The sequence below is a fragment of the Eurosta solidaginis genome, chromosome 5, assembly GCF_040869045.1.
Source record: "Eurosta solidaginis isolate ZX-2024a chromosome 5, ASM4086904v1, whole genome shotgun sequence".
Classification (NCBI taxonomy): domain Eukaryota; kingdom Metazoa; phylum Arthropoda; class Insecta; order Diptera; family Tephritidae; genus Eurosta; species Eurosta solidaginis.
The window spans coordinates 11493207-11508112 of NC_090323.1; the positions used below are offsets into that span (position 1 = coordinate 11493207).

The 14906-nt window shown below is 32.9% G+C and overlaps 1 protein-coding gene across 26 annotated transcripts in view; it reads left to right on the plus strand.

Annotated features, from left to right (window-relative positions):
* nrm (neuromusculin) overlaps window positions 1-14906 on the plus strand; it is an 819260-nt gene that overhangs the window by 738544 nt on the left and 65810 nt on the right. For all 26 annotated transcript variants that reach the window (XR_010953392.1, XR_010953393.1, XM_067786931.1 and 23 more), the window contains 7 exons: window positions 417-592; window positions 819-950; window positions 2763-2878; window positions 3482-3866; window positions 7103-7232; window positions 7544-7639; window positions 10610-10768. Coding sequence is in view for 24 of the 26 variants with exons in the window: in XM_067786931.1 (XP_067643032.1) it covers window positions 417-592; window positions 819-950; window positions 2763-2878; window positions 3482-3866; window positions 7103-7232; window positions 7544-7639; window positions 10610-10768 (1194 nt within the window). In the remaining 2 variants the exon portion in view is untranslated. The remainder of the gene's footprint in view (window positions 1-416; window positions 593-818; window positions 951-2762; window positions 2879-3481; window positions 3867-7102; window positions 7233-7543; window positions 7640-10609; window positions 10769-14906) is intronic.

Below are 14906 nucleotides of genomic sequence, written 5' to 3' on the forward strand. Positions count from 1 at the left end.
CAATGTTTTATTTAAAATAATATGAGACACGTAAGCACACTATGTAGATATTTATGTATCCGACTAAAAATATGAAGACCACATGTGTTTTTCCAACAACCATATAAACTTGCTCAATGTAAACCTCATTCCATGCATTTCTTGCATTAATAAATTTCACAGCTTTTGTTGTTATTGTATTATGTATAGGTATTTCACCTGTTATTGTTATTATAATATAAGTACTATTGTCATTTTCATTTACCCATGTTATCACTGTCCTCTCCAATTGTAGTCATTTACTTGATGTCCTTTTCAAGAAAATGTCGCATCTTACGCCGACATCTAAAAGTGTGAGTGTATTTGTGTGTGTGTGTGTGTTTGTCCATTCTTATTATATGGTTATTTATATTTGTTTGTTTTTACTGTCATTACAGTTGTGCCAATTGTCGAAGTGCTGATGATACCCGAGGGTCCTGTAAAAGAGAGTGACGAATCAAATGTGACACTCTATTGCAACATCTTAGACGCTAATCCTGCGGTGCTAACCAAAGTGCGTTGGTATGCCAATGCGTCATTGTTGAAGGAGCTGCCCGATTGTGAAGAGACAAAGGTAAATTATACTTGTAACTATTCTAAATATATTTAGATATCCAATGTGCAGTTTCGAGTGTGCTGGTGAAAAGTGTTACAGCACTTGGGAGTTGATGACAATTGTGTTGCAAATTGTTGTATTCAAGATTTTCAACTTTAATATTTGATATTTATATTTCTTGTATTTACTTATTCATTTGCCTCTTTGTTTACTAAAATCTTTCAACATGAAATTGCTTTTATAGGAGGATTTATGTCACATTGATCCCAGTAAATTGCTTTTGGAGAGCATTGGACGTGGCTTCTTTTATAATTATTCTTGTGAAGGATACAATGCCGCAGGTTGGGGACCACGCAGCGAAGATAAGGAGTTAATGGTAAGTGGAATGGTCTTTATGTATTTCGTTTGTGCTTTTGAAAAGTTCTTATTTACTCTGTTATTGTTTAAGAATTTTTAGGACGCTATTATTTAAGCTCTAATATTAGAATAAAATAAATTTCGGAATTCATTATATTTATTTGTTTTGATAAGTATAGGAGATGTTTTTAGAGAACCACAAATTCAAAATAAAAAAAAAATAAAATATTAGCACGTAATTGAAGTCGAAACCGAAACGAAAACAAATACCTTAACCTGGAACTCAAAACAGAACAGTAGTAGGAAACTAACTAGGCAAGCCATATTTTAGTAAAATAGGTGCTTATGAGTATGCAGTTATAGTTGTGGTACCTCTATACACTCCGTCTACTACGTCAGCATACCGGTCAACAAAAAAAACGTGTGCATATTAAGTGGTAATAAATTAGTGTGAAATTCGCGTCCCGATAAAATAAGAACATTGGGATTTAAACATTATTTCGACAGTACTTTCAACTCTAACGAAACAAGACTAGTCTAAGTTTCCTGCATTCGGGTCACCCTCGATTACGTTACTGCTACTTGCAAATGCTATGGAAGGCCATAAAGAGGGCGTAATGCCTCTTACCAAGGGCTTACGTTATCCTTGTGAAACAGTGGCGAAACACTGATATACACATATGTGAGGAATAATGTGGATTGATATGAGTTGCCCTGTTAGAACTCGTCCATCAGCAGCAAAACTCCGATCCAAAACCCCCCACTGTGTCGATTTTGCAATATCGATCTCTGAATCGTCCATTTACTTTCAAGTGGCACTTCACTAGTTAATTGATTTTTGAGTCATTCCAAGTAAAAAACTTTTCTCTACCAACAAAAGTACATTGTTGGGAAATGACTTTTCGCTTGACTCACACAATAGCTGAGTTTTTAGAATTAGTTCACGCCATCGATTAACTTAATTGAATTAGCCAATCGTTGGAATACTGAACTTATAAAATGGTGCATCATTTGACATATAATTTTCTATACACAGCGAAATATCAATTTAAATCAACTTTGTTGAAAGTGTGCTACTGAAATTTGCAAAGCCAAATCCATATTTAATGAATTAGTGTCATTCATCGGAATACAAGCAACTCTTGTCTAAAAAGTTGGCGTGAAATATGAGTAGTACGCTTTTCTAGCTTACACAATGGGCCAAGCTCACAACCTTGGGAACGTACCGCCTAAATTAAAATACTTTAAAATTATTTTTTCGAATTTGAAGAGTATAGAGAAAAGTTTTCTTGAAATAAATTTTTGCATACGATGCACCTTGTATGATTTTTATTAGCAAAATACCCGTTTGAACCATTATAAGGGATAATGCCGGCGCTACCAAAATATGCAGGATGCGAGTACACACAATCTCGCAAAATTTCAGTGCAGCAATTTTTTAAACTAAAATTATCTAACTGTTGTTACGTATACTAAATTTTAGTTCCAAAAATTATATTTCCTGAATATATCGAATTTATAACACCCCATAGTATATCAAGGATATAAGTTTTCAGCATAGCACCAGCCTAAAAATAAATTAAAAGCTCTAGAATACTACGCAAGCTTTGACTCATCGTACAAATACCATATGTCGGAAGAAAAGGGCTAGTTTAATAATTAGAAATACATGGTGAATGACATGCTTATATTTACATTTTGTAGATATTAAAATAAAATATTTTTCTTATCCTGCAGAAGAACTAGCTCTAAATTATTGCCAATAAAAAATATAATTATTTTAAAAAATATAATTATTTAAAAAAATACCTCTTAATTTTCTTTATGACAGGTTCACTACGAACCAGGTCCCGCCACACTCACCCATTTCCCCTTGATTGCGGTGAAGAAGAAGAGCGTCACTTTTTCATGCTCCGTGGATGATCCTGGTTATCCCGAAACGAATAGGTCTGTAAAATCGTACAAAAATAATGCTTACGCATCCACCACATTTAATACCATAAATATCCAAACAAAATTATTCGACATATCAACCAAATCATATACATCATATCCCACCACCACTGCCACCAGCATCGTTAACACCAATTATAATGGTGTTGGTGCGGGTGTTGAACTCCTCATACATTTTCATACGGTACAAGAACTACAACCCTCTGAAGCTGAGGCAGCTTATGAGGCGTTAATTCGACAAAATTCACCATTGCTTGATCAACATCAACAACAACATAGCAATCAGACAATACAAAAAGAAACTCATACATTAATTGGCTTAAATAATCATACACCCCTTTGCACATTGTTAACACTTACAACATTCTCATCAAAATCACAAATTCTAACACTTTATAATGTGGTGGCGAAAACTGGCAAAATTATGCAATCACAATCATCAACATCATATGATACATCAACATATGATACATCATCATATGATGCAACATCATATGATACTTCATCTACCATGCCAAATCATCATCATCAATTGTCATTATATCGTAAAATGGGTTCATTCACTCATCGTGCTCAAATGTTAATGCATCCACATAGATTTCGTTGGTTGCGTGGAGGACGTGGTCCCTTACAGGATGTTGTCACCAAAGATTGGACTGTGGAACCAGTGGGCTTGGATAGCCGAACAAATTATTCTTGTTATGCTTTTAATGAAGGTGGTAAAGGCGTGATGGCCACCATTAATTTGGAAGTGCATGCGCCTCCTTTTTTTATCAAAAATTTAGTGCCATACACGGGCATGCTGCATACATCACGCACAGCGAATCTGACATGTCGCATCGAATGTGTGCCACGTTGTGAAATAACATGGTTGAAGGGTACCGATCCGATTGAGAAGAATGATACGCGCTATTTCATAAAGGAAAAATATGTGGATGCCTCACCGGCGACGGGTGACTTTGAGAGCATGCTTTCAGTGCTGGTAAGTAAATTTCATTAATTTCATTTGTTTAAATTTAAAGCTGATGGAAATGATTTCATTACGAGAGGAATGGAACAAGAAAACTCATTTACGAAAAACGATATCCTTGAAAAAAATAGGCTTTTCTTAATAAAGATTTGAGATAGAACCTTACAGAAATTATGAAGATATTACAGTGCCGTCTACTAGACCAAAAAAATAGTGAATAATAATCAGGACTATAGGGCGAGGCCCAAAACTCGTTCACTCTTTTCGACATGGCATCGTTTTAAGACGGATCTGCTATGTTTTATTGGCAAGTAGTAATAAAAGATAAATTACAGAATAGAAAACGAAGAGCAAAAGAAAAAAAAACGTAAGCAAAATGTAAAAAATTTAAAAAGCAAATCAAACCGGGAAAAAAATTTAACAAAGAAAGAACGAAAAAGAAATTATGTTTTTTTTTTTTTGTTGGAAAAAGGTAAAAAGGTGTAAAATAAAAAAGAAAAAAAAAACAAACAAAAAATCGAAAATGTATGTATACAAAACACAAGGATAAAAACACAATACAAAAAAAAATTAAGGGGAAAAAATCAAACCTTAAGGAAAAATATTAATAAATAGAAAAAGAGAATGAAAAAGAAGAAGAAACAAAGAAAAGGAAAGAATAGAAAGAAAAAAGTATATAAAAATATATATAAAATAATAAAAGGAAGGTAAAAAAATAATATATACTAAGAAAAAATATATAAAACGAAATTTAAAGTAAAGCAACAGAAAAAGAAATAAAGAAAAACAAACAAACAAATAGAACAATAAAAACAAAATAAAAATAAAAAACAAAGAAGAGTAAAAAATTATGTCAAGGCCAAAAGATAGAAAAATGAAACGAACAAAAAAATAAAAATATATAAAAAAAAACAAATTAAAGAAAGGAAAAAATAAAAAAAAAACCTACCAGAAGTGAAAACAAAAAAATAAAAACAAAACCAAAAAATAGAAAGGATAACGCGAAGAAAAAATTATAAAACTTAGAACAAAAAAAAACAAAGGAAAACCAAAACACAGAAGTACAAAAAAGTAAAATAAATATGAAACAAGTAAGGAAGGTTAAGTTCGGGTGTAACCGAACATTACATACTCAGCTGAGAGCTTTGGAGACAAAATAAGGGAAAATCACCATGTACCCTGGAATGTGTTTGTATGACATGGGTATCAAATGGAAGGTATTAAAGAGTATTTTAAAAGGGAGTCGGCCATAGTTCTAAAGGTGTACCAGGGGTGACTCTAGAATGTGTTTGTACGATATGGGTAGGAAATGAATGGTGTTAATGAGTATTTTAAAAGGGAGTGGGCCTTAGTTCTATATGTGGACGCTTTTTCCAGATATCGCCATATAGGTGGACCAGGGGTGACTCTGTAATTTGTTTGTACGATATGGGTATCAAATTAAAGGTATTAATGAGGGTTTTAAAAGGAAGTGACCCTTAGTTGTATATGTGAAGGCGTTTTCGAGATATCGACCAAAATGTGGACCAGGGTGACCCAGAACATCATCTGTCGGGTACCGCTAATTTATTTATATATGCAATACCACTAACAGTATTCCTGCCAAGATTCCAAGGGCTGTTGATTTTGCCTTGTAGAACTTTTTCATTTTTTTCTACTTAATATGGTAGGTGTCACACCAATTTTACAAAGTTTTTTCTAAAGATTATTTTTTGCGTCAATAAACAAATCAAATTACGATGTTTCATCCCTTTTTTCATATTTGGTATAAAATTATGGCATTTTTTTCATTTTGCGTAATTTTCGATTTCAAAGAAGTGGGCGCGGTTATAGTCGGATTTCGGCCATTTTTTGTATCAAGATAAAGTGAGTGCAGATAGGTACGCGAACTGAGTTTAGTAAAGATATATCGGTTTTTGGTCAAGTTATCATTTTAACGGCCGAGCGGAAGGTCAGACGGTCGACTGTGTATAAAAACTGGGTGTGGCTTCAACCGATTTCGCCCATTTTCACAGAAAACTGTTAACGTCATAGAGTCTATGCCTCTACCAAATTTTAGAAGGATTGGAAAATGTTTGTTCGAATTATGGCATTAAAAGTATTCTAGACAAACTAAATGAAAAAGGGCGGAACCACGCCCATTTTGAAATTTTCTTTTATTTTTGTATTTTGTTGCACCATATCATTACTGCAGTTGAATGTTGACATAATTTACTAATATACAGTAAAGATATTCAATTTTTTGTTAAAATTTGACTTAAAAAAAATTTTTTTAAAGTGGGCGTGTTCTTCATCCTATTTTTCTAATTTTTATTTAGCACATATATAGTAATAGCAGTAACGTTCCTGCCAAATTTCATCATGATATCTTCAATGACTGCCAAATTACAGCTTGCAAAACTTTGAAATTACCTTCTTTTAAAAGTAGGCGGTGCCACGCTCATTGTCCAAAATTTTACCAGCTTTCTATTCTGCGTCATAAGGTCAACCCACCTACCAAGTTTCATCGCTTTATCCGTCTTTGGCAATGAATTATCGCATTTTTTCGGTTTTTCGAAATTTTCGATATCGAAAAAGTTGGCGTGGTTATAGTCCGATATCGTTCATTTTAAATAGCGATCTGAGATGAGTGCCCTGGAACCTACACACTAAATTTCATCAAGATACCTCAAAATTTGCCTTATCGTGTTAACGGACAGACGACGGACGGACGGACGGACATGGCTCAATCGAATTTTTTTTCGATACTGATGATTTTGATATATGAAAGTCTATATCTATCTCGATTCCTTTATACCTGTACAACCAACCGTTATCCAATCAAAGTTTATATACTCTGTGAGCTCTGCTCAACTCATTATAAAAAGGAGTTAATTAAATACAAGATAAAGTAAAAAATAAATAACTGGAAGGCAAAGATGAAAAAGAAGGTATAAAAAAATAACATGAATTAAAAGGATATATGAAAAAAGTTAAAAAAATATAAACTATACGAGAGAGAAGGAAAAAATTTATAAGAGCAAGAAAAAGATGTAGTCTTAGCTTCAGAAATAAAAAGGAATTTAAAAGGCATAGAAAAAGGAAGGATAAAATAAAAAACACGATTAAGAAAAGTTTAAATTTTATGTAAGCTACCTAAATTCTTTTATTTCCTCACCATTATTTATTCGCAATGACACTTATACACAAAGTCCTTATCTCCAATATCATTATTAATTAGAAACTTTTCCTATCAATTTATTTCACAGCACTTCAACATGTCTAATTGGCCTAATCAAAAATTTGACATTGAGTCGGATAGCGCTAATTATACGTGCGTCTCTACAGGAAATACCGTTGGACCTGGCATCAAAAGTTCTACATACTTTTCCATTGAATGTAAGTTACATTTCAAAATATAAGATATAAAAAAATATTAATAAAATATGTACAAAAATGTAAGATGAATGACAAGTTATCAGCTGTAAGAGCATAGCTAAACACTTGGCTGATTAACATAATCCTTTTCAAAAGAGTGACAGCTGGAGCAACGAAGCAAACAAGAAGAAGAAGAAGCCTAGAGCTTGAAGGAATCACTAAAATATGTTTTAATGTTTTTTTATGTATATACGTAGTACACATTCTTTTTCTTTTTGTTATTGTAAATATATAATTTTTTTCTTTACTTGTTCTTTTGCCCTACCGTACAGATGCGCCCGAGAACTCAACTGTGTCAGAGGAAGTGGTTTATGTACAAGAGGGCACCATATCCGGACGTGTCATTTGCAATGCCAAAGCTAACCCCAGTAAGTATCTATTACAGATTACAAATATTTTATACACAACAAATATGCAAATTGAACATAAACGCGCATACTTACACATGAACAGACTTGCATATAAATAGACAGACATTTGTATGTTTACATTAGGGTACGGCGCAAGAAATTTTGTTTCTTGGTTTATGAAGGGATTATATTGTTTAAAAATTTTAGTGCCAAAAGTAAAGATTATGTAATAGTAATTGTGAATGTGATGTGATATTTGTGCTAGCTAGCCTCATAATCGGATGCTAAAAATGTAAGTAATGTAACATGTATAGGTACAGATGTGATATATCACAACGCATTGCGATGATGTGATATCACTTGAACATCTGATTTAATGTAGGGTGTAAAGAATTGAGTGTCTTAACTGAACTAGACACCCCACAATTCCACCGACAAAATGTTGAAGGAGTCTCAGAGTTTTCGTTTATGAATTGATTACAATGTGTGTAATTTTTTACTCACATTTTATTTGAGGGCGATTGAACATCAATTTTGAAGGGCTATCCGAAACAGAAATGGGCGAATATAACTTTTAAATGTCAAATTTAGTTTTACTAAAAAGCCTTAACAAATAATTCCAAGGACCAAAATCAAAAATATTTCCTACCAACGTCAAATTTTATTATTTTTTTTCGGCATATTACGGTTACCAACCAAGATGATTCCATCCTAATAAAAATCTCCATATGTACAGCGCATCAATACAAAAACATAAGATCAAGCTCATTCTCATAGCTAGATTTGCTGTAGTTTGGTTCTCCTATAAAAAGTAAATGTCAAGTTGAAAATGTCAGCAATTTCTGTCAGAGCGTTGACGTAAATAACAAACCTGACATGACAACATACGCGTCAAACATCGGCGTTCGCAGTTCGCAGCTGCCCAACAACTCACATTGACACCCACATAAATATACTTAGCATGTGTGGATTGCAAGTAAAAGAGTGTGATATTGGGTCTCAAGTGGCATAAGAGTATCGTTATTGTTGTAATATGTCAAGGCGAAGCAAAAATTTGGGGGTTGAGTTGTTTATATGTTGACATTTTTGAAGGGTTCACATTGGGCCGCTATTTGGACTAATGTTTTGTGATGACACACACATTAAATGACATTTTCCTGCAAAACATTTTCAATGAAACTTGTTTATTCGGATTATCTAATAAGGGTAGGCACATAATTGCATGGCGGGGTGAAATGCGCGAAATTATCGAATGACTGACTTTGAATTAAATTAAATTAAATTAATTTTGTTTTGAAGTTTTTTAATGGTTGAGAGTTTCGAAAGGTGAAGGTTACATATGAAATTATTATTATTTTTTCTTTTTGACGAGTAGATATCTGTGTGAATGGTATGAGGTAAATATAGGCATAGGGTTAGTATTTCGAAGTGGTATGCGGTATGGGGAATATTGAATGTGGGAACAATGTGCGTGTTAGAGTTTATATGAATCGGACGGGAGATCAGTTAATAGAGATTAACAAAGGCAGAAAAATAAATATATAATATGAAAGGGAGAAGTCTAAACCGAAGCCAAACCGAAACCGGATGGTGTGTTATCAATTTCTTATCGACGTGTTAACGCTTTGTAATCTATGATTTATCGCTTTGTTAACGACTGGATATGGACGTGTTATTCGTTTCTTATAAATGACTCAATGGTTATGATATCGATATTATCGAAAGGTATATATGGGTTATCGATTTTATATCGAAATTTTATAATAGCTATACCAGAAGTTATCAATGACTTGACAAGTCAACGACTTGTTATCGAAAGTTTATCAACTAATAATCGGAAAGTTGCCATTTATTTGCCGAAAGGTTATCAAATGTAATCGTAATGTTATCGATTTTTTTATCACAAACTTATCGGTTATAAATAGAAAAGTAATCGATATGTTATTAAGAATTTATTGATTTTATATAAAAAAAGCTTTCAAAAATTTTACGTTTTATTATTGAAAAATTATTGATTTTTTATCGAAAATTTATCTATTGTTTATCTAAAAACTATTGATACAAAAAACTTGTCGATTTGTGATCGAAGAGTTGTCGATTTTGTTTCAAAAAGTTATCGGAAACCGCCGATAACAAGTTGATAAGAAACCAATGAGGAGCTAATAATTCTGCGATATAAATCCGACAACTCGATGATAATTTTTCTTTCGATATAAAAAAACAAAAATATACACGGCACGATATGCCTCCGAAGAGATTAGGGCTGAGCTTCTCTTCCGATTTGCGTCGTGCTCTTTTTAATTTTTACTACCAATTTACGGGTGACCCCGCTTAGAAAAACTTGCTTCTAATTGAAAAAGCTCGAAACCAGGATCCTAGATAGGCGGATAATGACACAATAGTTCGTCGGTATCGTTTGTTATTGATATTATTGAAATTATATGTTTTCTGTGAAGTCACCTTTTTTTGCTTTTTGACCAACACACGGACCCCCAGAGACAACATAGGAATATGTTTTCCCAAAAAGTTCTCTTTTATATTTTGAAACATTTGAAAACATACATTTCGTCACATAAGTCAGAATTACATAATAAGTTTTCCAAATGTTTAATGCCCTTCTATTAAATAGAGTTATATAAAATGGTATGAGCGCCTTTCAAAAACAGAAAACAAATTCCATATTTAACCCCAGCACAAAATCCCTCAATTTGATTAATAAATGAAATAACATTCTTTTGTTCATTTAGGTGACCAAAACCACAAATACTGTACATATTACGTAAACCGCTTTCTAAAAAAATTCCTTTAAAGCAATAAGTGCTAAACTATTTTTGTGACAGATAACGTGAAAACAAAGGCGCGCGTGTAATTTATATTAAAAAATGCTGATTTACGTTTTTTTCAATAAATAACCCACAAAACTACTAACCCAAAAATTACGTTTACCTAACAAAGCAAATTTAATATATTTTTTTGTTTAATTTTCAGGCGCCCACTACAATTGGATATTTAACAATACAAAACTTGGTCAGGATCAAGCTCTAATCATCAATACGCCAATGACACGCAATCATACTGGAATTTATACTTGCGTTGCCTCAAATAAGCATGGCAAGAGTATGGCCGAAACATTCATCGATGTACAATGTATGTTGAAAGGATATCTTTTTGACAATTTTAAGTTAATTTCATTTTTTAACAATAGAATACACAAATACATAGATATATTTGTTGTATATAGAAAAGAAATACTTTCGATATTACAAGCAATACGAAATTGTCAGATGTCATTTTGTAAGCTAACCGCTTTGAAAAAGTTAGTCAATTGAAAAGAAGAAATAATAATTGAAAAGTTTGTGTTGGGTTGAGTTTGAGTAGTATATCACTATATAATCGGTTGTGTATTTCAAAATCAAATGCTTTTCAATCAAATGCTTCTCTTTGTACAATTTGTTGTCTATATACGACGTCTGAAAATTTTTTGAGCCGAAAATTTACATTCAGTTTCCCCATACGACTCTTTAAAAGAACCAAAATTCTAAGACAGACGTTTACTTCCTTTTCAAACGACTTTTTGTTATAATTCCTGAAACCGCTTTGTATGCTTAGGAAAATCGGTCATAATTCACCTCACATGTGTATCTTATTTAACCTGAATATGGCTAAAATTCTATCATAGAAGGCGAATATATCAGCAACTAAACGGAAACTTTTGAATCCCCGTAGAGAATTGCTTTAGTTAAGCACACGTTTGGAGAATAAGCTATATCAGACTTTGGTTGAAGAAACCGTAACTCACACTCAAAAAAAGCTTCCTCAGAATAATGGAAATACAACAGTCTCTGTGTTTTTACATAATTTAGTTAACGTATTTTTTATTCATGAAGAAATTTTTAATTTCATATAAGGCCGGCCCGTATCGTGTTATACGATCCGTGATCGAGTTAAACTTTTTAAACCGCAATAGCACTGAAATGGTGACTAGGATTGCGTCAGATATCGGCTGCAAGTAATTCATAATGTGTTATAATTTTGTGAAAAGCTGGACAGATTCGTATTTATCATTTAAGTGAAATTGGTTTTTCAGTCGAGATCTTATAACACCATACCGGCCCAGGATTCCTCATTTTTACGATCCGTTGTTTCGTCGTTGTTTTGAGAAAACTTTGTAAGTGAAAAACTGATTCCAGTTTTGGAAAGAAAATTTTCTCAGTGCATAATTTATTTTTCAGAAACGGTTTTTCGAGGCGTCCTAAATTTAAGCTAGGTTTGTATGCTTTTGTAATATACAAGGGTATGTGAGGTTATTCCGAAGAATTTCTAAAAACAAATGAGAAAAGTATAAGGCAAAAATATTACATTTTTCGTCTACTAGTACACGCGTTTCGAATCTACTGCGTCTTTTTTTAGGGGTATTTGCTTTAATAATTTAAAAAAAAATGCCCTTAAGAGGGCGTGGTAGCGTCGAAACCCGTAGAGGTTCACAGGAAAAATGTTAAATATTTGCCTTATATTTGTCAGAGTTGTTTAACTTAGTAAAACAGATATCCCTGAAGAAGGTAGCGATAGCATCGAAACCCTTAGAGGGTGGAGGAAATTTGTTATATCTTTGCCTTACATTTATCGGCCGTAAAGCTCCAAACCCAACAAAAAAATATCAAGCGGTTTTAAAACAGCAAACTCTTACTCTTTGTTGTGTCATAAAAGAATGAATCGAGCGAATATTTAAAACGAAATGAAAAGAGTCAAGTATAAGGGAGGTTTACAAGGAACTTTTTTCTAGCAATTAGTAAAATCTGTTATCAACATTGTCATAGAACCTTGTCCAAAACAAATCTGAGGTATGGTGTCTCTGAAACAAATTCTTATATAGGGTGCCCTTCTACTGATTACTGACATATCTAGGCTTTTTTTGAATGCGAAGTTATTTAACCAAAGTCTTAGAGAGGGTGATATTTCACTTTGATGTCAAAGAACTATTACTTCGTGTCCATACACTGAAACAACAAATTTTAATTATGGGCAAATTCAACTGAAAATGTAGTAGGATTTTATAATTGCAAATAACCATTGATTCATCATCGCACAAAATTTTGATTCTGAATTTACAGTGAAATCAACAAAAATAAATGCATCAGGCATAGTTCTGTTAATTCAGTAATTTCTTTAGCCCTACAGCCCCTTGCGAAGTTTAGGTTTGGTTGGCCTGTAAATAAAGACCTCACATTGACTGAATATGTCTAAAGTGTTACCAGAATTTGTTTGACGACCAAACGGGAGAACCCCAATAAGGTAACAAGACCTATAACTTATATTATAGAATAACTTTGTCCTCACAAGATTTTCTATTGAAAGCCAGTTTTAAACTGTAAACACAACTGAGTAAAAAAATATTCCCTGAAAAATACCAATTTTTGCTAATGTATTGTTATATTAATGTGTATGGTGACGGCGAACGTCAGCACTGCTGGATATAAAGTAAAATTTAGAGTTTATGCACACAAAAGCATACGAGTACAACCAAAGTAACATACACACACGTACATATGTAGCATTTAACATTGAGACATATTTATAAACATATGCTTGTATGTACGTATATAGCAGTTTATGTTATTTTAAAATTCTAAAAATCCCTTTTATATCGAAGGCTTTGCTTGTGTATGTAGATAGCTTGTCGAAACCAAAGCAACGGGAATATTGTCAAGTGTTTGAAAATTGGCCAAACAATTCAATGGGTTTTCTGCTTATATTCATTTTAATACTTTTCCTTTTTTTCAGAATAAATGTAAGGAATTTGGAATTTCATTTGAAACCTTTCTTTCTTTTGCACAATTGTTGTCAAGTCATGACCACAAAATTGTTATTTGGTATTTGGTAGGTGTGTGAAAATGTAATGTTTTCACATGTTTATTTTTTACCACAAAATTTTCAAATATAAGTCGTTGAGTTACGCAGTGGTCAATTGTTGTCTGTTGCTTGCTGGGTCACATTATTTGTTTAAACTTAATTGGAGTTCAGGTCAAATCAGGTCGTTTGATAATTAAAATTGTATTGCATTGGAAACTAGCTCTTTGTTGTTTTTTTTTTTAATTTTTTGGTTTTTTTGGTTCCACTCTTTCCACTCCACCCTGTCTTGATCTATACGCAAAGGGTATCAGCATTTATTTCCATTCAAAAATGTTTGACTAAAAGACTAAGTAAATTAGATATGAGAAAAATATGTCTCTAAACTATAATTCGATACAACCTATTTGAATTCCTATACAGTGCTCTTGTCCATTGAACAAATCCTATCTAAATAGCAGCTGTAAAAGTTAGGTTGAAGTGGGTACCCGTAGAAACACTGAGGTCAGTGACATTGGGACCGTTGTGATACACCATAACCTGCCATTTTTTAATAATTTTGACTTAACAAAGGCTACTGAGTCCTTGATGTCATACTACAGGGTCTGGCGCAGTTTATCCAGAAAAAGAGCCCCTATAAAACGTTGCCTTGCTCCTCTCAGTACTGGGCAGTTGCAGCCGAGGTGAAGTACCATTTGCTTTTCTTCGTCCTCCTTACAACTCCTGCAGAAATGACAGAAAAGCGTTGCTAACCTTTCTATAACAATATGTTAAAAAAAAAAAGAACTTTTTGACCTGAAAATGATTTACAACAACATTAATTCAGTAGTTCTAGTACAATGAGCTTTGCTGTATGGACATACCAAATGCATTAGAAATTTAGTAACGTACACATATAAACAACCTAAGCATATTCATAAAATTACCCACACAAGCATAATAAATGAAAAAAGAGTACAATGCCCCTCTTAATGTTTAACAGAAGCGTCAAGGAAAGGCACTATGGCATCACTAAACTAAGAAAAAGAAGACGTATGAAATATTATCGCTACAGATATGGAAAATCTGTGTAAAATTGATTGGCAAAAAAATATCTTCATATAAGTTTTAGTAAAATTTCACATTTGCAACATCCCTAATAATCAGTGATACCTTTGAGTACATATCAATAAAAACCATTAAGGCCTTAACTGGTTTCGGTTTTCGAACTTTATTTTTGGGTTATAAAACGTTTTTGAATTGTTACAAGTTTTGTAGTTGCCCACGCTTTGATAAGCCCATTTAATATTTATTATTCTAAATGTCCTTACATACTCTGATTCAGTCGGTACCTTTTATTCAATATGCATTCGTACAAGTTTTGGTCTAAATTGTCACCATTCATTTGAAATTGACCATAAGTGCTACCAAATGTTGCTGATTCCAGCCTTTTTGACCT